Source organism: Lissotriton vulgaris, unplaced genomic scaffold, assembly GCF_964263255.1.
Source record: "Lissotriton vulgaris unplaced genomic scaffold, aLisVul1.2 SCAFFOLD_511, whole genome shotgun sequence".
Lineage (NCBI taxonomy): Eukaryota > Metazoa > Chordata > Amphibia > Caudata > Salamandridae > Lissotriton > Lissotriton vulgaris.
In genome coordinates, this window is record NW_028252725.1 from 155,834 (window position 1) to 181,030 (window position 25,197).

A 25,197-nucleotide genomic window follows, 5' to 3' on the forward strand; every position below is an offset into this window, starting at 1 on the left:
GGTGAGTTAACACCCTCCTGTTTTTTAACAGGGTTACGAAATCCCTTTATATTCCAGAAGACAATACGCAAGTGAGCCAAAAGTAGCATATACAATGATTGTAGACATGAATGAGAATTGCAACAATTAACCAGATACTAAGTAAAATAAAGGTACAACAGATTGATGGAGTAAAAGGGACTAAGGGATGAGCATAAACTAATAGAGAGCCACAATACATAATAAAAGGGAGAAAGCAGAGAATGTAAAAAGAAAGATGAAATAAAGATAGAAAAAGAATATAGGACAGTGGGGAGTGAGAACTCCCTACTGTATAGAAAAGTAAAAAGATGGAAAAAAGCCAAAGGACTTCAGTCATATCATCTAATAGAATGAAAAACAGAAGGATATTACTATAGGAACGGGGGGCAAGACAAGGTGTCCAACCCAAAGGGAAGCCATGAGGAGAGTAAGAAGTAGACATATGAAGTTGGGAACGGCAACATGATGCAAAAAAAGATATAGGAATTAATATAACATAGCCAAATAAACAAGAAACTCCAGATCGACCTACCATGCGATGAAACACTCGATCAATCAATCAATCAATACATTTGTAGAGCACACAACTCGGTGAGGGTCTCAAGGCACTGGGGGGGGCAGGGGAGCTGCTACTGTTTGAACAGCCAGGTCTTGAGGAGTCTCCTGAAGGCCAGCAGGTCCTGGATCTGTCGTAGGTGGATGGGGAGAGTGCTCCAGGTTTTTGCGGCAAGGTGGGAGAACGATCTGCTGCCGCCAGTCGTTTGACAGATGCGGGGGACAGTTGCAAGGGCGTGGTCAGCGGAGCGAAGCTGGCGGTTTGGGGTGTAGAAGGTGAGTAGTTTGTTGAGGTACACTGGTCTGGTGTTGTGGAGAGCTTTGTGAGAGTGGGTGAGTAGCTTGAAGGTATCCTCTTGTTGACAGGGAGCCAGTGTGGGTCTTTCAGGTGGGCTGTGATGTGGCTGTGGCGGGAAATGTCGAGGGTGAGGAGCGCGGAGGCGTTCTGTATGCGTTGTAGTCGTTTCTGGAGTTTGGCGGATGTTCCTGCATAGAGAGCGTTGCCGTAGTCCAGTCTGCTGGTGACGAGGGCCTGGGTGACTGTCCTTCTGGTATCGGTGGGGATCTATCTGTAGATCTTGCGAAGCATGCGGAGGATGTTGAAGCTGGGTCATTGACAATGCAGAGTCCAGGATGACTCCCAGGTTGCATGCGTGGTTAGTGGGCATTGGTGCAGCTCCCAGTACGGCCGGTAACCATGAGTCGTCCCAGGCAGAAGGGGTGGATCCTATGATGATGACCTCTGTCTTGTCCGAGTTCAGTTTCAGGTATCTGAATGTCATCCATTCGGCAATGGCCTTCATTCCTTCGTGGAGGTTGGATTTGGCGGTGGTGGGGCCTTGGTGAGGGAGAGGATCAGCTGGGTGTCGTCGCCGTATGAGACGATCTTTAGGTTGGGCAATCTGGTGATGTTGGCGAGCGGTGCCATGTAGATGTTGAGGAGTGCTGAGGGACGATCCTTGGGGTACGCCGCAGATGATCTTGGTGTTTTTGTTGCTAATGGGGGAGGCGGACACTCTGGGCTCTGCCGGTGAGGAAGGAGGTGGTCCAGTCCAGTGCTTTGTCACGGATCCCTGCGTTGTGGAGGCGTGTGCGGAGGGTGTGTTGGCAGAAGGTGTCGAAGGCGGCCTAGAGGTCCAGGAGGATGAGGGCCACGGTTTCTCCATTGTCCATCACAGCCGTGATTTGGTCATTTGTGGCGATGAGGGCTGTTTCGGTGCTGTGGCTGGTGCGGAATCCAGATTGGGATGGGTCCAGGATATTGTTCTTTTGAGGAAGGAAGTCAGTTGCCTGTTGACGATTTTCTCAATGACTTTCCCCAGGAACGGTGGAAGGGAGATGGGCCGGAAGTTCTTGAGGTCCCTGGGGTCAGCATTGGGTTTCTTGAGTAGGGCGTTGATCTCAGCGTGCTTCCAGCTCTCTGAGAAGGTGGCGGTCTCAAAGGAGCTGTTTTTTTTTTTTTTTTGTCCTCATTATCGCCCTTGGTATATCACATCAGGCTATCGGAGAGAGGAATATACTGCCACAGATATACTGGTAGTGCTTTCACCGATAATTCAATGTTGACACTCAGCATTATCACATCTCTCCATAAAGCACCCCGATATAACCGTAGCAGGGAGATGTTGCTGCAATTCGATACCCACTGACATTTGGGGAAACCATTGGGTATACCGAAAAGGAAAATATAGACCAAGCAGCTTAATCATAGGACAGTGGGGAAAAAAAACCAAAAAAAAACCCACAGTCAAAAGCCAACTAATTCAAATTTAGGAGAAGCCAAAATTTACGTTTTTTCGGGATTGCCAGATCTTGCGAGGTCAACTTTGGATGTTTGCAGGACTGAGATACGCCAGTCTAACAACGTGGGAGGTGCTGGGTCTTTCCATTTCCTGCAGATTTCCCTTCTGGCCAATAACATGCAGTAAAAAAGAAGGTTCTTAGCAGGGCCTCGAACTCCCGAAAATAATCCGAAGATTACGGTCATTGCATTGATTGAGATTGCTACCCCTAAAGATGTAGTCAATAGTTTACTAATTGAATCCCAGTAGGAGAACAAGAGTGGGCATTCAAAAAACATATGTATGTCAGAGGCTGCTAGAAGCCCACACCTAGGGCAGGCTACAGGGGAGTTTATTGAAAATTTCGACAGCCGCTGTGGTGAATAATATGCCCTGTGTAGGAGCTGTTGATGATCTTGTGGAGATGGGGTGTTATGGTGGAGCTTGCTTTGTTGAAGATTTGGTGTGGGCAGGGGTTGGATAGTGAACTGGAGTGGATGGTGTTCATGATTTTTTGATGGTGTCTTCGTCGTTGACGTTGGTCCAGGGGAGCAGGGGGTCGATGTTGATGTGGCAGTGTGGCAGGGGGAAGGTGAGTCTGAGGTGTCTGTGTCTGTCAGGGGGACCTGGTTGCTGATGCTGTTGTGGATGTCTGCCATCTTGTGGTGGAAGAAGGTGGCTAGGGAGTCGCAGAGGTCTTGTGAAGGCAGGATGTCGCTGGAGTTGGAGATGGGGTTGGAGAGTTCCTTCACTATGTTGAAGAGCTCTTTGCTGTTGATGTCAGTGGATGGCGCTTTTGTAGGCTGTGTTGCTGTCTGGTGTCTGCTCGTGGTGCCACTTCTTCTCGAGCCTACGGCAGGCCTGTTTGGATGCCTGGAGTTCGGCGGTGAACCAGATGACTTTTCTATCCGTGCGTCTGTTCGGCGGCTTCTTGATCGGGGCTAGAAAGTTGGCGCAGTCATTGATCTCTTGCCTGAGGTTGAGGGCGGCAGAGTCAGTGTCGGTAGTGTCCGTTGGTGGGTTTCGGGCAAGGGTGGTCACTAGCTGGTCTTCGGTGACTTTGCTCCAGCTGCGGTGGGGGGCTCGTTATGTGCGATGGTGTGTGGTGGGCTTCTCGAAGGTAAAGTGGATGCAGCGGTGGTCGGTCCAATGGAGTTCGGTGGTGTGGCTGAAGGTGACGTGGTTGCTGCCTGAGACGATGGGGTCAAGCTTGTGGCCGGCAGAGTGGGTAGGAGTAGTGACAATCTATTTGAGTCCGAGGTTGTCGAGGTTGTCGAGTAGGGTGGTGGAGTTGCTGTCATTGGTGTTCTCGAGGTGGAAGTTCAGGTCTCCGAGGAGGATGTTGTCTGTGGACGCAAGGGCATGCGTGCTGACGAAGCCGGCAATGGAGTTGCTGAACTGCGGCCGGGGGCCGGGTGGTCTGTAGATGAGGGTTCCTCTGAGGGTGGTGTTGGGGTCGGTATGGCTCTGAAAGTGCAGGTGTTCGGCTGTGATAAGCGTGTTGTCGATGCTGGTCGAGATTCTGAGGGTGTTTCAGTGGACAATGGTGATTCCTCCTCCTGTTCAGTTGGTGCGGTCCCTGAGGGTCATCTGGTAGCCGTCAGGGATGGCTATGGCGATGTCGGGTGCGGAGGAGGGGTTCATCCAGATCTCGTCAGGAAGGCGACGTCTGGGGAGGTGGAGTCGAGAAGGTCCCTGAGTTCGATGGCGTGTTTGCGGGTGGAGCGGGTGTTGAGTAGAAGGCATCGGAGGCTGTTGCGACCTACCCCGGTGGGCGTGATGCTGGTTTGGAGGCTGGTGTAGCGGCAGTTCCGGCAGGAGAAGGGTCCATGGGTCCACTTTGGGTTGGTCTGGAAGCAGGTGTGTGATCGGCCGACGTTGAGTGCATGAAGGGTGCTGGCGAAGAAGCGACAGCAGGTGTCATGGCATACGCGGGGGCAAGCTGTCTGCGCTGAGCGTGGTCCAGGCGCGTACTGTCGCAGACAGGCTAGCCTGCGTGCCATAGGCGCGGCCGCGCAGTGGCCGCCATAATAAGGGGAAGTGGGAGGGAGGAGCATCTGGGAGGCCGGGAGCGAGAGCAAATGGACGAGTGAGGGGGCGGGCCACCGGGGCACAGTAGCGGGGATACGGAGCGAAAAATAAAAAGGCGGACTACAGGGAAGCGAGAACAGCCACAAAATACAAGAGAGTGGAGGATAGCTCAAAACAGCAAGAGGAAATACAGTGGAGCACAATAAAATATAGCAACAGGAATACAGTGGGCCACAATACAATACCACAAGTGAATGGGCAGAGCGAGCAGGCAGATGCTAACGAGGGCCTTGGATTCGGGGTAGCAGCGGGGTCAGGGACGCGGGCACGAGCAGGTGGAGCTGTGGAGCAGGGTCAAGGGTCGATATGGAAAACACGTAAAAACATGGAGACTGAAAGTGAGGAGACGACCACTGAAACACAGAGGTACAAAATATGAAAAAGACAGACAATAAGAAAACAGAAATATAGGTTACGCAAATCAAGTTTTACTGAGTTCCATATCTTCTCCTTTATGTTCACGGATGAATGTTTAAGGTCCTTATGATCTTCAAAGGAGATTGTCCAATCCTTGTAGGTGACCTTGAAGAAACAAGGATGTAGAAGCCCATACCGTGCATTCATAGATCTCAAAACTGGTCTCAAGTCCCAAAATTACGCAGCGGTGACCTTAGCCACATCCTGACTAAAGAAGACTTTGTGCCCAGGCCAGTATCTGCTTGAGTTGTTTGGCCATTATAAGGACTTCCATAAGATCAGAGTATTGTAGGAACAAAGCAATAATACCTCTAGGTCTGTTAGAAGATGTGGGAGAAGATGGACCAATCCTGTGGGCTCTCTGAATGTTCAATTCTGCAACTTGAGAAACTTGATCGTATCCTGTTCTTCCGACCCCTCCGGAATACCATAAATGCATAGTTTGCTGCGAGTACGGTTTTCCAAATCTTCAGCCAGTCTTTTAAGCTGTGTTAAGTAGGACACCTTGACCACAACATCTTGGGCATCACTTACTGTTGTTCCACCCAGTGAGTCTTGGATCCAGAATGTACCATTTCTCTCAATGATTAATGAGTCAGGAAACAAACTGAGACCAGCTTTGGAAGTGTCCGAAAATTTGACCAAATTAACGGTAAATTGGAGGATGAGAAAATAACAAAATTCCTAAAGGAGAAGAAAAGGTGAAAAAACAGCAATGGTGGCCTTCTATACCAATTAGCAAAGAAAAAAAGGAGATTTCAGGGGCAAAAAACAATCCATTGTAATTATGAAGGCAGGCTGAGAGATGTTTAAAATGGCAGCGATATTACTGACAGGATTGAAGCGGCAAATAAAACACACAAAAATGGTCGCATTAAGCATTTAAAAAGCTCGCCAGGCCGTTCCTTGTCTTTTCAGATGCCTATTAATGCCACTGAAATGTAAATGCAAGCCAAAACCGCCTGAAAAATGTAAATGATTCCTTGACTCCCGCTGAGGAAAATCAGTGGGCGGCCATCCTGTTGGCTGCCAGCGCACGCTCAGTAGTGCAATGTTAATTGAAGAAAGTTTGCAAGACTCTTTACTCAATTTTAAGGTTTTAAAATGCACGTCCAGTATTGATAGTTTAATTGGATTTAAAGTAGATTTGGATTAATACAAAAAGTGGTTTGCGTTATCCAGTAGGCTGTGCTTATGAGTGAAAAACAGGCTCAAGCTAACTATGGTGCAGTCTAGGTGTTGACTTTTTTCAACTGATGTTTGAAGACAATTGTTGTTGTATTAAGCTTAATTCTCCCCTTTCAGGGTCTCCTTGATGGTCCAAGAATTCTAACAGAGGTTGATCTTGTAATTCATAGTTTTTGAAATAGTTGCTTGAACTGATAGTTCATGCAGGACTGGGATTTCCCCGGTTGGTTGTTACTGTGGGTGCTGGAGGGGGGGTGGGGCGATTGTGAGAAAGATCGCACAGAGGTGTCCGTCTGCACATGGGCCTGTATGTAATGGATATTTGAACAATAAAGCTCCTTAGCTGTTAGAATATTCATATGTTGTTTGATGGGCCCACCTTTGTCTCTTGCAGATTGAAGATGAACATTTAACCTATCCTCTTTGATTGATTTTCAGTTTTAAGAAATCTATAATCTTTCTTTTTTGGTAAGATTTTTTTGCCTATGATCTGGTTTTTCCATCTTTGTCTATGGATATTGCTGCAATTGTGTCTAAGGTTCTGTGTCTTGTGGATGCTTTCCTTTAATACTGCCCTGGGCAACCCCTCAATGTCCCAGACCTCTTGTTGGAGACTGTTTGTATTCAACTTGTGATTGCTTTTATATGCCAATTAAGTAATAGTAGTGGTCTGATTCTGCTGGAACGATTTGATTTTGTAGAATTGATGAGATTTACTTTAAGATCGCTTGTGGCATTATGAACATTATCAGATGTTGTCAACCGTGTCTGCGCGCTGATTTGCAGATTTAACGAGTTTTGGGAAACAGTAGAGGGCAGCGGTGGGAAGTCATTCTACAATTGTTGTGGCGAGTTGTATACTAGTGGACGGGACAACTAGCTACTGAGCCGTCCGGCTAGTGAGCTGTGAAGTGGTGACCTGCAGGAAGAACTTGCTGATGGCGGCCTTGTGGCTTGTGAGGCTTGGGGGATACTGGTGGCAAGTTCTCAGGGTGTTCTCCCTCCCTGTCCCTTTCCTTCTTCTGTTGGCCGCTATTGTCACCACCCGTGTGCCCACCACCAAGCACTTATGCACATAGCCTTGAGCTTCTAGTGCCCAGTAGACTTACTGCAAGTGCTCTCCTCACTTAATGTTTGTCCAAAAATCAATTTTTCAAACTGATGTGTGCAGTACCCAGGAGGGAAGGTTGTATATGGAAGGAGCATTGACCGCCCCTTCCTCTTTCCAAATCCAACTCACCTTTCACCTCTGGAGAATTTGATATATTTTGAGTATGACATTGATGTTGCAGTTGAATACTTGAGTTCAGGGATGGGTCTTGGCAGGCAGATGGAGTGTCAAGCGGGAGCTCACCAGACAGATTCCCACAAGCCGCACCCAGTCCTGGCTGGGCCGCTCCCACAGTCTTTCCTGGCTTCCTCTCTGTGGAGGCTGACTATGGCATCTGCGCTTGCCTTGCTCACCTTACCTTCTCTGCTCCCCCCCTCGGTCAATCTAGAAGGCGCCCCCCCTGTTGTGGCTCTCGGGATGACACTCTTGCACCACTGCTGCTGCTCAATTAAGCCTAGTGCACGGCTAGCGGTACAACACAGTAGCCACTGTTGTGAAGGTGCCACTAAACCCCGGCTCCCTCGCCCCCTCCACAATCAGCAATCCGATGCTACATTTGAGCAGCTGGGCCCGAAATGCTTTTCGGTGTCGGATCCGGAGTGCTTTTTGGGGGTCGGAGGGGTTGGAGCGTGATAACGAAATGCTGCTGTGGCGCGATGCCAATTCGGAGCCTCCCAGCGCTATGATGTTCTGTCATTCTAGCGTACTGGCGACTGACGTCCTTCACTGATCAGGCAAGTGAGCTCTCTCATTACAAAAGCTAATCCAATGGGGTCATCGTTTCATTTGTTTAACTCCTACCAAAAATCATTATCGAGAGTCTTGCCCCATGGTGAGGTAAACAAAGAATTATAAGGCCTTCCTAATAACAAGTACATCCCAGAACTACAGGTAGTAACATCTACACTACATGGGAAAACAATCAATGAAAGCTGAACTCATAGACTGAAGAATTTATTACAGAAATATTGCTTCTATAGTCTCCGAGTTTAGCAGCAGCAGTACTGCTAACTGGATGTCTAACTGCCAGCCTATTAGGAGAATGTAACATTGACAAATACGCCAGTATGAAGAATTCTACATGATAATTTTGTCATGATTGTCTTGATACCCACATAAGAGACACGTATTTCTGAGATGAAACACAGAAATGGAAAAAGCACACAAGCAGCTCATGCATGGAAAACTGTGTTTGGTGAGAAGCTTAGCATGGGGATTTGCACGTCAACAACTGTGTATGGTTAACTGGTTAGTGACAGAATGAGTGAATAATTCAGTAGTGGCTGTGAGTTTTTGCTAGCTGTTACCAACACTGTAGCAAATACTTCATTATCGAGGCTTAAACTGCATTCATTTAGGAGAAACTGCGCATAACCTTTTAACATCACAGTGCATAATGCACATTGGTATATAAAAATGCAAGGTGCTGTTCAGTTATTTTTATGTACATACAATATTTCAGCTCTTTACACTTTTGTGAAACTAATGTGAGACCCTAAACTCACACAGGAGCACAAATTGTGACTCAGAATAGGCCTAAACATAATCAACATCCAACTGTAATACTAGAAAATTACAGTAAGGAAAGCACTCAGCTAGAAAAGATATTGGATGATTCGCTTGAGGGGATCGATTAGTTATGGTCATTCATTAACTTTCATGAGTTGCCATAGCATATACAAGAAATATCAGGGATTAAAACTAGTTTGCTGGAGACTGCTAAGAATGGATAATGAAGATTCAAGATACAATGTTGTGGAAAATGTAAATCGCTTAGAAGAAAGCACTACATTTCACATCAGACTATGAGAAATGAGAAAAGCACACATAGATGAATAAAATCAGGATTCTTGGGCGACCAGAGAAAACTGAAAGAAGTTGCCTGGTGTTCTTTCAGATATTCTTGCGTAATGTAATAGTAGTTTGATATACTTTTAATGTTGCTTAATAACTCCTGTGTGAATTGACCTTGAGAAACACTTAGGGTTCTTACTTGTGATTTGCTGAGGTTCGATCTTTTGCAGAGATTTTAGAAAGTGAGGAGAAACTTATTTGGAGTGGGAATCATTCTTTTGAATGTCAGGGCTTTTCAAGAGTAATAGTTAAAAAGAGGCAGTAATGTCTCTCAAGGAAGCAGGATTTGAAACACTTGCAGGTCATAGAGATGTGATATAGGGGCAGATGTATCAAGCGTTTTTTTGTCACAAACGCTGCGAATCGCAAAAGAGCAGCGTTTGCGACAAAAAAACGGGAAAGGCGATGTATTAAAAAAATCGCATCACAAAATGAAGGAATCTCAAAATTTGCGATTCCTTAATTTTGCGCTACCATTTAAAGAAACGCAAAAAGCGATTTCTTAAATGGTATGTAAGAAGAAAGTTTTGCGATTTCAATCTAAGAAATTGCAAATTACCACCAACTTGCAGTTGGTGGTAATTTGGGAATTCTTTAATAAATGCACTTTTTGAAATTTCTAAAGGTGCCATGTGACGCTCATACATGCCCTTAGGGCATGTATGTGCGCCAAATGCACACACATGTAAATTTCAGGGGTGCAGCAGGGTGTCCTTAAGACACCCTTGCACCCTTGAAATTATTCTCAATTTGCGATTAGCAAATTGCGATTAGCAAATTGATAATAACTTTCCATTCATTCCTATGGGCCTCCTGGCCCACAGAAATGAATGGGAAATAATTCCTTAATTGTGATTAGCAATTTGCTAATCGCAAATAAGGAATTTTAAGAAATAGCTAAAAAATAGCGAATTTCTAGATACATACCATTTATCAATTCTCAAATAGCGATTTGCAAAAATTCGCTCTTTGAGAATCGCTAAAGGGTATCTTGATACATCTGGCCCATAGTCTGTGGAAGCTCTGAATCTGAATTTATATATCCAAAAGTTGTTTAAAATTTTCTAGGGGGATACAGGGAAGATGTGATGGATATTCAAGTTATGAGGAACCAGATGAAAAAATCGAGAAGGATAGAAGACTGTATGAAAATATGAAAGTCACTCCATAAAGAAGGGCCATCCTCAATTATCTCTTTTATTGATCCTTTTGACCACTCTTACTAACTCTACGAAACATAAGGCCCTACCCTTTATTCTGCATGAAACCTGGTTCAGTTCCTGACAAAGCTGACTCAGGTGTTCATCTGTCCAAGGCTGATTATGTGAATACCAATCTAAATCACCTTTGTTGCTTCTGCAACCTTATTGATGAATCTGCTGAGAGTACTTAATCACCAATGTCTAATACCTCTATGCAGCTGGCTAAGTTAGACTGTAGATATATTTAATTTGGTCTAGATTTATTGATAACAGTATTGACTCTTTTACCAGCTAGATTTACTTCTTGTCATCATTTTTGGAGTATGTGTACATAGTCATTGATTTTCAAAATTAGTATGGTTTGCATGCAAAATAGAAATATATAGTTAGTCATATTGGACATAACTATCAAAATGTTTATAGTGTTTTAACTCTGGTGGGTAGCTGATGAAGGATGGCCTATAGGTACTTGGAACATAGTCTTTGGCTACCTTTAGCTCCGTATTTAATCCTGTTTTCAATTTGGCCAGTTAAGATGGTATATGTTGTGCATGTTTATGTCTGTTTGTGTTCTGGAGTACAATGCATCCATTTTAAAAGTGTGTGTGTGTGTAAGACTTACAATCTAGTGGAACGCTGTGAAACAAGTAAACCTGATATTTTAGCATGTACATGAGCTGAATAGTTCAATAAAAAGGAAAAACATGATAAAAAAACTGAGAGCGTGAATGGTCTAGATAGTATAGGTGGTGGACTTGGAACACGGATGAGGGGGGAGGGTAGGGAGGGGTTCAGGGGGTTTCTTGGAGTTTTGTTTTATTTAGTTCTTTATAGCATACACAATGCTTTCTTGCAGTGACACGAGCCTGTTCTAGTGCTGATAGGCTTAGCCTGTCTTTTCAAGTCCTGGATTTAGTTCTGTTAAACGATTCAATGGCCACATCTGCATGTATTTTTGTCATATGTGCTGTAAAATTTTCCAATACAAAGATTTAATACTAAAAAAACCGAGATAAGATAACTTTTTTGGCACCCATATTCTTTATATGATAGCCGTGAAAAATAATGGCAGACTTGTAAGGTCAGTCATTCATGATGCTTCTTTAACTTTAGGGCAAGAGATGTCTCAGTCTGATCTTAAGAAGGGAAGCATTAGGTATAGGTAAAGGTAGAGATAGAGATAGAAGGTGCTTGGTAATTGCATTGAAGAAAGAGGACTTCCGTTATACTCTTCCAGCAGAATGGATTGCAATATGATTCTTGCCATTCCCCTCTAAGAGTGTGGGTCTAGGGAGCCATCCTGAGACTCACGCCCCCCCCCCCCCCTTCTACTAGATTTTGTAGGGGTATGCATAAGGTTCCTTTGGCCCTCCTGTCAGCTTTGGAAAGGGGAGATAAGTTTTCCTGGGTTCATTCCTTCTGCTAGTGTTCAAATGAGGGTGCTGTCTCCTTTGGCCTGCCTGAAACTCGATTCTGACTCGGGTTTTCATCCAAACGAAGTCGATAAATTGAGTTTTAAGTTAGTCCCATTTCATTTCCCCACATTGCTCATGGAAGACTTTGACAAGAAGATTTAAAAATTCACTCCTAAGCAGCTAATAGAGAAAAACAGCAGACACATTAAATTAACTACCTAGTTTGGTTTAGTTTAATTGATGATCATATTGATTCTCAGTTAGATCCCTGGGCATCTGATCCTTAGTAATATATGCAAATGATTAATAATAATGATTGTTAATGTATGCGTGTGACCATTGTTGATATACCCAATGAGTGCTGATGTAAAAAAGCAAAGAGCTCTGATGACCAATGATCTAATATAGGAGCATTGACTGTAGCTGTGCATGGGATATTCAACCAGCGTGTTTCCACAACCCACTGGGCAGTATTTGCTGATTGGCTGTTTTTGATTGTTTTCTATAAACCGTTTCCTTTTTATCTCTTGTGCAGCTGTTGCGCCTCCTGGGAGCCGGGCTCCAGTCCTACCTTCTGCTTCTCTGTGTGGACCACTGACATTCATACTCTACGTGCTGCTCAGATGATTAGAAGCCGCTGCTTCTGTCCGCGCAGTGACACTTCCCAGCTCCTTGCCTGTCCCCCACTGTCACTTTACCGCCTCCCTTACTTCTCCCACCTGATTGGCACGCCAAAGTGTCCAAACCTTACCAAAGACCGACTAGTGTGACCAAGAAAAGGAACCATCTCTGAGCTGGAAGGATTCCTTGATACCGTCATCATGTCTGAGATAAAGAGATTGAAGGGATAAAGGAACATTCAAACACCAGGAAGAATACAGGGGGAAAAACATTTTTTCTAAAACAGACTGGACTTCCTTTGGAAGAATGAATTTAATTGTTTGACACAAGCAAACACAAAAGCACAAGTTTTTATGGTAACAATGACTACTTGCTTCAGAGTCTTCTCCAGGGGGACCCCTAGCTGCTCTGCTGATTCTCAGTGGTGGACTATAACTGGAGAAGCCGCAGGGACATGGCTACAATACAGAGCTGCCTGCAGCGACGCCGGCATCTCCATTCTTTTCTACCTGCCTTGCAGGCACCCTCATATATCGCAGACTCGCTACCACTGCATGTGCTTCCGTGTGCCCCATCTACATACTCCGTAATCTCATGTATCATATAACCATGTATTTCAGGTGTAAGAGGGGGGCTGGCCAAAAAGAAGATGGCGGAAAAGGAAGCATCCTGACAATGGTCATTTGCCTTGGACAACCGAAGGAAGAAAATGTAAAAAAAGTGCCCTCTGTAGAACTCTTTCTTCTCTTTCCTGTTATTGCATTTCCAAATAGCAGGTATAGTAGTAAAGGATGGGGACCTTTTTTACTATTGTGTAATATCTGGCATAGGGTGCATTTACCTGGGCTCCTGAAGCAAGGTGGAGATTGGTGCATTGACTGTGTGTGTCGGTGTACCACTTCCAGAGTGTAAGGTAAAGTTGCCAGCTCTCCTCTCTAGCCTGCGTGGCAATTTTTATTGTTATTATAACTTCCTCGTCTTTATACATTTGTTGATGTACTTTGAAGGAAAAGATTTGGTGTGCAGACACTTCTGCCCAGTGAGCTTTGGAGTCATGGTCAACCCAAGTGCAATAAGAGTGAGATCAGAGGTTAGGTGGGATTTTAGAGCATAGAAGAGCCACACAGGACTCTAAAGATGTGCCCATAAAGACGTGCGGAGTCCGTAGGGACCACAGGTATCACATCAATGACGATGGGCGCAAGTTAAAGGGAGTAGAGTCTGATCATAATTAGACTCACAAGATTGATTGATTTGCACATGTTGCTCTGTGCCCTCCCTTTAAAAATGTCTGTCTTTGGATACAGGATAGAGACTGATCCAGGAAGCTCACCCCATCTAGAGACAGAATTGTGGAACCACAACTTGAGCCTCTTTCTAAAGGTAACCTATTGCAATACCCCTAGAACCTGAAATAGTTCAGTGTGAGGGGTTGCTCTGCATAGTCATGGTCACCCATGTGATCCAGAATATCCAGAATGCTGTAAAACAGGACAAAAATGCATTTGAATAGGTGTACCTTCTATGTCTTACAAAGTTACCTCTCGCAAACTGAAGAAAGTAACATAAGAATCATGAAACAGCTCAAGTGGAGTCACTGGAGTCCAGTTAAGTGCTAGTACTCCAGAATGTAGGTCTGCTCTCCCTGACTCTTGGGGCATTGAAAGGTGTGAGTAAAAATAAACCGTAAACTGAATGTAAAACAAAGAAGTATGCAAAGAAACAAGAGGTGAGAGGCCTTCTCTCAAAGACTGAAAGAGGGCGAAAATTATAGTTCCAAAAGACCCTCAGCTGGAGAAGACTGTTATTTATACGGTACCTGTAGGTTTTCACTTGGGAAGCATCTAGTGACCCTCTTACACTAGTGATTTCCTCACTTGGTGTTCAGTATATTAAACCATCTGAGGGACTTATTACTTAGGAACATAGTTTAACAAGGAGAGGAAAAGCACACTTAGATCCTCTTGACATATAGCTAAAGTTACTGGGTTCTGAAAAGATGTTTACCTCCATGAACAAACCAATTTAGGATATTCATAGCTCACACTCACAACCGGTAGCTGGGCAGAGATACTTTGGTTCTACCGTGACCATATTGGACTCATGTAGTGGTCAGGTCCTCCTGAGTCCTCTTGACGCACAAACTCAGAGATCAGGGTCAGGCATGGAGAAATGGCTTATCCACTCCACTTTTCTAAAGGTGATTGATGGAGAAATGCGTGGAGGAATGGCTGCAGTTACACAAGTATTGTTCCAACAAGCCAAGCACACAAAATGGATGCTCATGCCACTGTCAAGTCCATCACTTGAAGAAGCACTTAACACCCCCCTTAAGCTTGCAACACTGCCCTTGGTGGCTTCGGAGAGCAACGGGCACCTGAGAAAGTGGAAGATAATGCTACCGGAGATGATCCTTGCTGCCACTGACCACAGGTGAAGGTATAGATGTCTCCTTTTAAAGTTACTTCAGAATCTCAAATGTGCATCCGAAAGGAACACTTAGTGCTGCTGTATCAGGAGCGAACACAATCATGTCTTTTATTGCCCAGTGTGTGTACATATAGGAGTTTATTTTTGTTGGCTATGGGTGAAAGGGAATGGTCTTGACATTCCACGCCAGTCAATTCGCCAATAGTCGGCTTCCACTCTGATGCGGAAAGACTTGCATTCCGTGAACACACGGAAGCTCAATGAGTTTGCCCACCTACACGATTTGCTCCTGGAGTATAACTTTTGTTCCGTATTTGGAAATACGCTGTCAGGCCACAATAGATTGTTCGAGTCTGATGAGCAAATAAGTCAAGAGTTTCATGTACCTCTCTAGCTGAGAATGTTAAGATAAAGAAATAAAATAAAAAAAATACTAAAATTAATCTTGTGGCTTTTTTTTCTCCTTTACGGTCTCAGTCACCTTTGATTACAATTGTGTAAAGGATAGCAATATTATTTGTTGTGGTATGTTGTTCTAATAGCTTGTAACAATGGATGTATTGTCCAAATCAGAAGCTCAGAATCATTGTTGTGCAGGTAGCCAGGTGAAAATGTAGCTGCAAGAGGCTAATCAAGGTCTCTGTGGATGAATTTAAGCGACTCAAAAAAACAAGTGATATCAAAGCTTACCCCAGCGATGGAGATAGACCCAAGGCCTCCTCAGGATTTATGCAAATTAGTTCTTACTGCCAGAGGAGCTGACAGGAGTCTGATGACCAGCCCCTAGCCATCTTCTTGATTTTTAAATAGTTCTCTAAGACAAAAACCCCATCTTTTGGTAAAAACCTCACTAATACACCGCCTTATTCCATAAAATGTAACATTATTTTAAGTAGCAGTAATCATTGTTTTTCTCATGTCATTTTTGCTGTGGTGTGGCAATAAATTAGGATTTGACATTTGCACATCCATGCTGATATAAAAAGAGAGAGCCCAAACCTTTGAGGCGGAAAATCTCAGGAACAGACTAATTTGCATATAGCCAGGTTCTGAAGCTGGGATGGTGCAGTGAGCTAAAAAACGGTGATGGATCAAGCCCTGATCTCTTGACTGGGTAGGAGTATTCTGCATCATTCAGAAACTCTGTCCATCACCTTTTCCAAAATTGATTTTATCCACACTATGTGTGGGAGGGTATACTCAGACGTGAGTCCCTAGCTCATTGCACCATCAGGATTCAAGCAAGCCGGGCCGACGAGGCTGAAATGCCAGAAACCGGTCCCCGGTAGCTTGTCTCCTTCCCAGTATAAGAATTGGCTTGGTAGTTTGGTTTGCCCTGTTCCCATCATGCACTGGGACAGGAACAGACTAATTTGCGTATAGCCAGGTTCTGAAGCTGGGATGGTGCAGTGAGCTAAAAAACGGTGATGGATCAAGCCCTGATCTCTTGACTGGGTAGGAGTATTCTGCATCATTCAGAAACTCTGTCCATCACCTTTTCCAAAATTGATTTTATCCACACTATGTGTGGGAGGGTATACTCAGACGTGAGTCCCTAGCTCATTGCACCATCAGGATTCAAGCAAGCCGGGCCGACGAGGCTGAAATGCCAGAAACCGGTCCCCGGTAGCTTGTCTCCTTCCCAGTATAAGAATTGGCTTGGTAGTTTGGTTTGCCCTGTTCCCATCATGCACTGGGACAGGAACAGACTAATTTGCATATAGCCAGGTTCTGAAGCTGGGATGGTGCAGTGAGCTAAAAAACGGTGATGGATCAAGCCCTGATCTCTTGACTGGGTAGGAGTATTCTGCATCATTCAGAAACTCTGTCCATCACCTTTTCCAAAATTGATTTTATCCACACTATGTGTGGGAGGGTATACTCAGACGTGAGTCCCTAGCTCATTGCACCATCAGGATTCAAGCAAGCCGGGCCGACGAGGCTGAAATGCCAGAAACCGGTCCCCGGTAGCTTGTCTCCTTCCCAGTATAAGAATTGGCTTGGTAGTTTGGTTTGCCCTGTTCCCATCATGCACTGGGACAGGAACAGACTAATTTGCATATAGCCAGGTTCTGAAGCTGGGATGGTGCAGTGAGCTAAAAAACGGTGATGGATCAAGCCCTGATCTCTTGACTGGGTAGGAGTATTCTGCATCATTCAGAAACTCTGTCCATCACCTTTTCCAAAATTGATTTTATCCACACTATGTGTGGGAGGGTATACTCAGACGTGAGTCCCTAGCTCATTGCACCATCAGGATTCAAGCAAGCCGGGCCGACGAGGCTGAAATGCCAGAAACCGGTCCCCGGTAGCTTGTCTCCTTCCCAGTATAAGAATTGGCTTGGTAGTTTGGTTTGCCCTGTTCCCATCATGCACTGGGACAGGAACAGACTAATTTGCATATAGCCAGGTTCTGAAGCTGGGATGGTGCAGTGAGCTAAAAAACGGTGATGGATCAAGCCCTGATCTCTTGACTGGGTAGGAGTATTCTGCATCATTCAGAAACTCTGTCCATCACCTTTTCCAAAATTGATTTTATCCACACTATGTGTGGGAGGGTATACTCAGACGTGAGTCCCTAGCTCATTGCACCATCAGGATTCAAGCAAGCCGGGCCGACGAGGCTGAAATGCCTGAAACCGGTCCCCGGTAGCTTGTCTCCTTCCCAGTATAAGAATTGGCTTGGTAGTTTGGTTTGCCCTGTTCCCATCATGCACTGGGACAGGAACAGACTAATTTGCATATAGCCAGGTTCTGAAGCTGGGATGGTGCAGTGAGCTAAAAACCGGTGATGGATCAAGCCCTGATCTCTTGACTGGGTAGGAGTATTCTGCATCATTCAGAAACTCTGTCCATCACCTTTTCCAAAATTGATTTTATCCACACTATGTGTGGGAGGGTATACTCAGACATGAGTCCCTAGCTCATTGCACCATCAGGATTCAAGCAAGCCGGGCCGACGAGGCTGAAATGCCAGAAACCGGTCCCCGGTAGCTTGTCTCCTTCCCAGTATAAGAATTGGCTTGGTAGTTTGGTTTGCCCTGTTCCCATCATGCACTGGGACAGGAACAGACTAATTTGCATATAGCCAGGTTCTGAAGCTGGGATGGTGCAGTGAGCTAAAAAACGGTGATGGATCAAACCCTGATCTCTTGACTGGGTAGGAGTATTCTGCATCATTCAGAAACTCTGTCCATCACCTTTTCCAAAATTGATTTTATCCACACTATGTGTGGGAGGGTATACTCAGACGTGAGTCCCTAGCTCATTGCACCATCAGGATTCAAGCAAGCCGGGCCGACGAGGCTGAAATGCCAGAAACCGGTCCCCGGTAGCTTGTCTCCTTCCCAGTATAAGAATTGGCTTGGTAGTTTGGTTTGCCCTGTTCCCATCATGCACTGGGACAGGAACAGACTAATTTGCATATAGCCAGGTTCTGAAGCTGGGATGGTGCAGTGAGCTAAAAAACGGTGATGGATCAAGCCCTGATCTCTTGACTGGGTAGGAGTATTCTGCATCATTCAGAAACTCTGTCCATCACCTTTTCCAAAATTGATTTTATCCACACTATGTGTGGGAGGGTATACTCAGACGTGAGTCCCTAGCTCATTGCACCATCAGGATTCAAGCAAGCCGGGCCGACGAGGCTGAAATGCCAGAAACCGGTCCCCGGTAGCTTGTCTCCTTCCCAGTATAAGAATTGGCTTGGTAGTTTGGTTTGCCCTGTTCCCATCATGCACTGGGACAGGAACAGACTAATTTGCATATAGCCAGGTTCTGAAGCTGGGATGGTGCAGTGAGCTAAAAAACGGTGATGGATCAAGCCCTGATCTCTTGACTGGGTAGGAGTATTCTGCATCATTCAGAAACTCTGTCCATCACCTTTTCCAAAATTGATTTTATCCACACTATGTGTGGGAGGGTATACTCAGACGTGAGTCCCTAGCTCATTGCACCATCAGGATTCAAGCAAGCCGGGCCGACGAGGCTGAAATGCCAGAAACCGGTCCCCGGTAGCTTGTCTCCTTCCCAGTATAAGAATTGGCTTGGTAGTTTGGTTTGCCCTGTTCCCATCATGCACTGGGACAGGAACAGACTAATTTGCATATAGCCAGGTTCTGAAGCTGGGATGGTGCAGTGAGCTAAAAAACGGTGATGGATCAAGCCCTGATCTCTTGACTGGGTAGGAGTATTCTGCATCATTCAGAAACTCTGTCCATCACCTTTTCCAAAATTGATTTTATCCACACTATGTGTGGGAGGGTATACTCAGACGTGAGTCCCTAGCTCATTGCACCATCAGGATTCAAGCAAGCCGGGCCGACGAGGCTGAAATGCCAGAAACCGGTCCCCGGTAGCTTGTCTCCTTCCCAGTATAAGAATTGGCTTGGTAGTTTGGTTTGCCCTGTTCCCATCATGCACTGGGACAGGAACAGACTAATTTGCATATAGCCAGGTTCTGAAGCTGGGATGGTGCAGTGAGCTAAAAAACGGTGATGGATCAAGCCCTGATCTCTTGACTGGGTAGGAGTATTCTGCATCATTCAGAAACTCTGTCCATCACCTTTTCCAAAATTGAAAATCTCAGGAACCACAGCACCAATCACAACACCCAATACAGCATTGGAAAGGGCAGTTGCAGCAGAAGGACATAGGCTATGCAGACGCCCACCATATACATTTAAAAGGTAAAAGAACCGTGCCAGCAAAGTAGTCCCTTGTGGGCGTGTCTTTGTTGTGCTGTGGGCGTGTGCTGGGGGCGTGAGAAAAACTCTGGGGGTGTGTGGTACGTTCCTCCCTTCATGCCATGTCTCATATCGTGTGCTGTGGGCGTTTGCTGGGGGCGTGGGCATGTGCGGGGTGCGGGATTACGGGAAAAAAAAGCGAGCGTTGTGCCCAATATTTCATTGTTTTTTCTTCCCAGGTTCTGTACATTCCAGCTCCGGGTGTGCTTGCCCCGCGCTCCCAGTGACGTGCACCTGCTCTACTGTATGGAGGTCAGGCATGGCGCTATTCCCAAGGGCCAAAAGGAGAGCAAACAGGGGCCATTGTGCAGGAAATGTAATCTCGCCTTAACTTCCGGTGACGCCTGAAGCGTACACTGGAGATTTTCCACTACTGTTGCCGGACACAAGGCCCGCCTCCACGGAAATAGCAAGAAAGGGACTATCCCTCCCCCGGGAATATGTGATGATATTCCGCAAACCAACATCCCGCATACCAACACTCCGCAATTTTTATAACGTGGGACTATTACTCCGCAAAGACATTGTTTCTAAAACTTTTACAACGCATATGACTTTATCACGCATGCCATTAAAACGCAAATGCATTTGTGGTAAAGTCATATACATTGTAAAAGTACATTATTAAAACATCAAATATATGTTGGTATATATGTGTATATATATTGTGTATATATATATATACATATATATATACATATATATACATTTTTTAAATTTAATTAAAACATTTATTCTTTTAAATTGCATTATTTAGATTATTTTTATTTATTATTTTATTTTATTACCCTTTACACCCTAAAAACTAATCCCACCCTGCTCCCTTTAAATACCCCTGCACCCCATAATCATAACCCACCCTTACTCCTTAAAATACCCCAACACCCTTAAACACTAACCCATCTTAACCCTATAAATATACCCTGTATCCCAAAACCCATACCTATCCCTAAACCCTAAAAATACCCCTGTACTCCAAAACCCAAACCTACCCCTGAACCCTAAAATACCCCTGTACCCCAAAACCCAAACCAAGCCCTGAACCCTAAAAATACCCCTGTACCCCAAAACCAAAACCTAGCCCTGAACCCTTAAAATACCCCTGTACCCCAAAACCCAAACCTACCCCTGAACCCTAAAAATACCCCTGTACCCCAAAACCAAAACCTAGCCCTGAACCCTTAAAATACCCCTGTACCCCAAAACCCAAACCTACCCCTGAACCCTAAAAATACCCCTATCCCCAAAACCCAAACCTAGCCCTAAACCCTAAAACAACCCCTGTTCCCCATAACCCAAAACTATATCTGAACCCTTCAAATACCTAAACACCCCAAAACATATACCTCAGTATCCTAAAACATATACCCCTATACCCATACTTACCTTATCCAAACATTAAAAAAAACATGCTTTTACCATTCATGCATTTACAACGAATTTCGTTGTAAATGTATGCGTGGTAAAAGCATATAAAATGTAATGCCATGCGTTATAATGGCATTGCGGAGTCATGGTACTTTCGTAATGAAAGTATGCGGAGTGTTGGTATGCGGAAAGAAAGTTGCGGAATAATGGGTGTTTACCCTCCCACAGTAAGTACATTGGTGGCACGGCGGCCCACATCTCCAGCAACATACTCATATTTTTTCACCACCAATTTGAAAAATGCACAGGTCTCTCTCATTGATGGCCAGCACCGACATACACTTTTAGACACACCTCCCGCCACAAGTTCTAGAATTGCGAACTTTAGAGCTGGGGAGCTACGTTCGAATCTCGGCATCAGCTCAACATCCTGTGATTCCAGGCAAATCGCTTTGTCTCCCCGTGCCTACCACAAATGAATGTGTTCTTCTGTAATGTAAATTGTGCTCATGCCATGTTATCGAGTTCGCGCTATATAATATTGCAAGGAAAAATAAAGTAGGGAAACTCGAGTTCACACACTAATGAACGCGCACTCTTAAGTGCATCAGCAGTGCACTGTGAATCAGAGCGTTTCACAGGCCTGTCACAGATAAGAAATGCTATCAAAACGAAATCCTACAAAACAATATACTACTGGCCGGCAGCAATTCATACCCGCACAACGTCGGGACGGGCTGCTAGTTAGTAATAAATGTGTGAATGGGAGTTTTATAACACAGCAGTGATAACAAATGTAGCCCGATAGCACATTACTTACAGCAACTGCACAAAGTGGAGGCTGCCACTGGGTCCTATGTGCTGGTGAACTGGGTCCAAATAATGTGTTGATTAGTTGTTTATGGCCCTTTTCTGTCTGCAGACAAACTGCTCATAATACTGCTTGGGAATTCCATGGCAGAGGGGTGTGGGAGTAGGGCTGACATACACAGCAAAGGAAACCGAGAAAAAGAAATGAAGACAACAGGGTAAATTACAGAAAGGGACCAATGAAACAAGCATTGGGAGAGTCAATAGGTTTCATCTATAGTAGCCCCGTGGCTTTGCCAATGTCTTTTAGCCATGTTGTACAGCATGTTGTTAGTGGTGTGGCGTCAAGTAGCATGATGTATGATATATTTGCATAGAGGAGAGTAGAGTAGAGTGGCGTAGAGCGGATTTGCATAGACGCCATAGAGTGGAGTGGTGTGGTGTAGAGTAGCGTAGAGTGGAGTGGAGTGGCGAAGAGCAGAGTGGCATAGAGTAGCGGGGAGTAGAGTGGCTTGACACGGAGTTGCATAGAGTGGGGTGGCATAGAGCAGAGTGCTTAGAGTTCAATGAATGGCGTATGAGTACACTGGCTTAGAATGGAGTGAAATGGCGTGGAACCATGTAGAGTATAATGGCTTAGGGTGGAGAGACGTAGAGTTGAGGAGTGTAGCGTATAGTAGAGTGATGTAGAGTAGAGTACTGTAGAGTGGAGCAGCATAGAGTGGAGTGGCGCAGAGTGCCATGCCAAGGGGTGGGGTGGAGTGAAATGGCATAGCGTAGAGAAGAGTGGCATAAAGAGGATTACTGTACAGAAAAGTGGAGTGGCATAGAGTAGAGCGATGTAGAGTGGAGTGCCGCAGAGTGGAGTTGCAGAGAGTGGAGAGGAATTCCATAAAGTGGAGTGGAGTGGTGTGGAATAGCGTGGCATAGAATAGTCTGCAGTGGCATAGAGAGGAGTAGTGTAGCCTAAAGTGGAGTTATGTAGAGTAGAGTGGGGTAAAGTAAAGTGGATTGGATTAGCATAGAGCAGGGTGGCTTAGAGTGGCAGGAAGTGATGTAGAGTGTTGTGTTTTAGAGTGGAGGAGCGTAGAGTGGAGTGGAGTGGTATGAAGTGGATTAGTGTAGAGTGGAGTGGTGCAGAGTAGAGTAGTGCAGAGTAGAATGGAGTGGTGAAGAGTAGCATATAGTGCAGTGGCATGGAGCATAGTGCGCAGAGTTGAGCGGAGTGGCACATAGTGTAGTGGCGTAGAGTAGGATGGCATAGAATAGAGTGAAGTGGCATGGAGTGGTGTAAAGTGTAGTGGTTTACAGTGGAATGATAGAGGAGAGTGGCATAGTGGTGTGACTAGAGTAGAGTGGCATAAAGTAGAGTGGCGCAATGTATGGTGGTGTAGAGTTGAGTGGGGCAGAGAAGAGAAGCGTAGAGTAAAGTAGAGTGACATTGAGAGTGACATAAAGTAGAGTGATGGAATGGCATGGTGTAGCGTGGAGTGGTGTAGCATAGATTACAGGGGAGTGTCATAGAGTAGGGTGATGTAGAATGGTATGGAGTGGCATAGACTTGGAAGTGTTATGGGTAGAGTGTTGAGTGGAGTAGCAGAGAGTGGAGTGGAGTAGTATTGAGTGGAGTAGTGCAGAGTGGCATAGAGTGAGTGGTGCAGAGTGATGTTGAGTGGGATAGAGTAGTGTAGTGTCAAGTACAATGACAAACAGTGTTGTGTTTATATCTAGGACCCTAATTCAATATTCCCAATTTATGCCCTTGTGAGGTTATAATCAATAATATCCTGATAAAGGCATAAGAATCAGATCCATATTCAGTAATAGCCCCTGCAGTCCAAAGCACAGCACGGCTAAACCCATCGATTCCTAGAAAGCACAACGCGTTCTTTAAACAAACCAAGCCTCCAGCAGCCCTGGAAATCCCCCCTGCTTTCGTTTTGATTTGAACAGGAACTCCTGAAGTCCAGAAAAAACTGTTAGTTCTTAGTGACGTCTTATGTCAAACCTTACGTCAAACCCGGCACCTTCCATGTATAAAATACCAACAGTTGCCTTAAGCAAACACACAGTGGTTTGGAGCAGAGCGACCATCTACTTGCCCAAGAGCCCAGCAGATGCGAGAAGCCCACGGAAGCAGCCCCTCCTGTTTGACGCACTGAGAGAGACGCTGTCTTTTTCTCCAGCCGAGAAAATCCAGCTCCGGTGTTTCCAGCCTACCCTTGTGGGTTGCTGGAATCTCGAGTCCTGAGGAAAGAGATACCAGACCTCCCACATTCTATTACCAAGGTACGGAGCTGACTAAACCCTTAAGAGAATTCTTGATGCAGAATCTTGGCAAAATAATCTTAACCAACTTAACTTAAAAACTGCTACTTACTCATCCCCTCCCACGTGTTACGCTTAGGTCAGGTACACTGGGGTAGGCTTAGTTAGAAGCACCAGTTGAGTACGTTAGTCAATGTATTTATGTATGTATATATTTTATCCATTTTAAAGTATCATATGGCTAAGAACGCATATCAATGCTTTTACAGTATTATTTCATAATACTACTTTTACTGTACGCACTTTACTTTACTTTAAGTATTGCAATTGTGACAATTCATTTCTCTTGCATGAGGAAGAAGACTGCTCAATAAATAACACCTTTTATTGAAAACGCCCGTCTCTCTATTTCTCTGCATTCTGGTGAAACTAAGTATGCACTGCGGACTGAGTGAAATAGCTGTCTATTGTTTTCACACGACTCTAGAGATACACTCTTATTCTGAGGGAGCAAAGTTGTCATGTTTATGCGGTTGTCGGAAACTGAATCCCTTCTTGTCTGAGCCGGGGAAGTTCATCCCTCCCTATTCATTCAAGAAAGTTTCCAGTGACCTCTGAGCTAGCTGGCGCAAACCTAAATTAAGTTTACCATAGTCAGTAGAGACCTAGATGACCTCAGTCCTACGTCTACACTGCTGTTTATGTTATTCCAATGCGCAGAGCCTATTGGGAAAATAGGAACTACACTACATGGCTCCCAATGTTTGGTAAGGCGATAATCTAACGCAAGACAATAGAGTAACTCAGTCGTGCTTTTTCACACAGAACGCTTTCCCCGTAAAAACTCCAATAGACGTCTGGAGTGGGTGAAAGGTTAATATCCGCCGGAACTTAGTAGGATGAGAATCCTATGTATTAGTTTTTGGTTTGATCAACGTTGAAGGATACAGTGTTCCAAAATATTGTGCACCTAATCTTTGTTTCCTTGAAACTCGATCTGCAACAGAAAACTTTCAGTCAGTTAAATGGCAGAAAGTGACGAAGAGAGGGAGCAAGCTAGACTAGCAGCTCGACTCTTAGAGGAAGACACAAGTCTCCAAGAAACTGACCCGGATGCAATAATCATTCCAGTCAATATAAGAAGAACCATAACTCTAAAACTTATAGAAAATGGACTGACAGCACAAGGTGGTACAGTCATATTCGTGGTAGAGGCACATGAATATCGGCAGACAGAGGTATTCTATTCATGGATACATTTTCCAGCAGCACACGCTGTGACAAAAGACTTCCACTATTACAAAATAGAGGAACCTCCCG

At 45.0% G+C, this 25,197-nt stretch overlaps 1 protein-coding gene across 1 annotated transcript in view; it reads left to right on the top strand.

The window, feature by feature from the left end:
- The window catches only part of LOC147662056 (MAM domain-containing glycosylphosphatidylinositol anchor protein 1-like), an 80,458-nt gene extending 65,333 nt beyond the window's left edge, over positions 1-15,125 (top strand). Inside the window, exon 3 of the mRNA XM_086951145.1 lies at positions 12,171-15,125. Coding sequence (XP_086807271.1) covers positions 12,171-12,262 — 92 coding nt within the window. The 3' untranslated portion in view covers positions 12,263-15,125. The remainder of the gene's footprint in view (positions 1-12,170) is intronic.
- Positions 15,126-25,197: the final 10,072 nt, after the last annotated feature.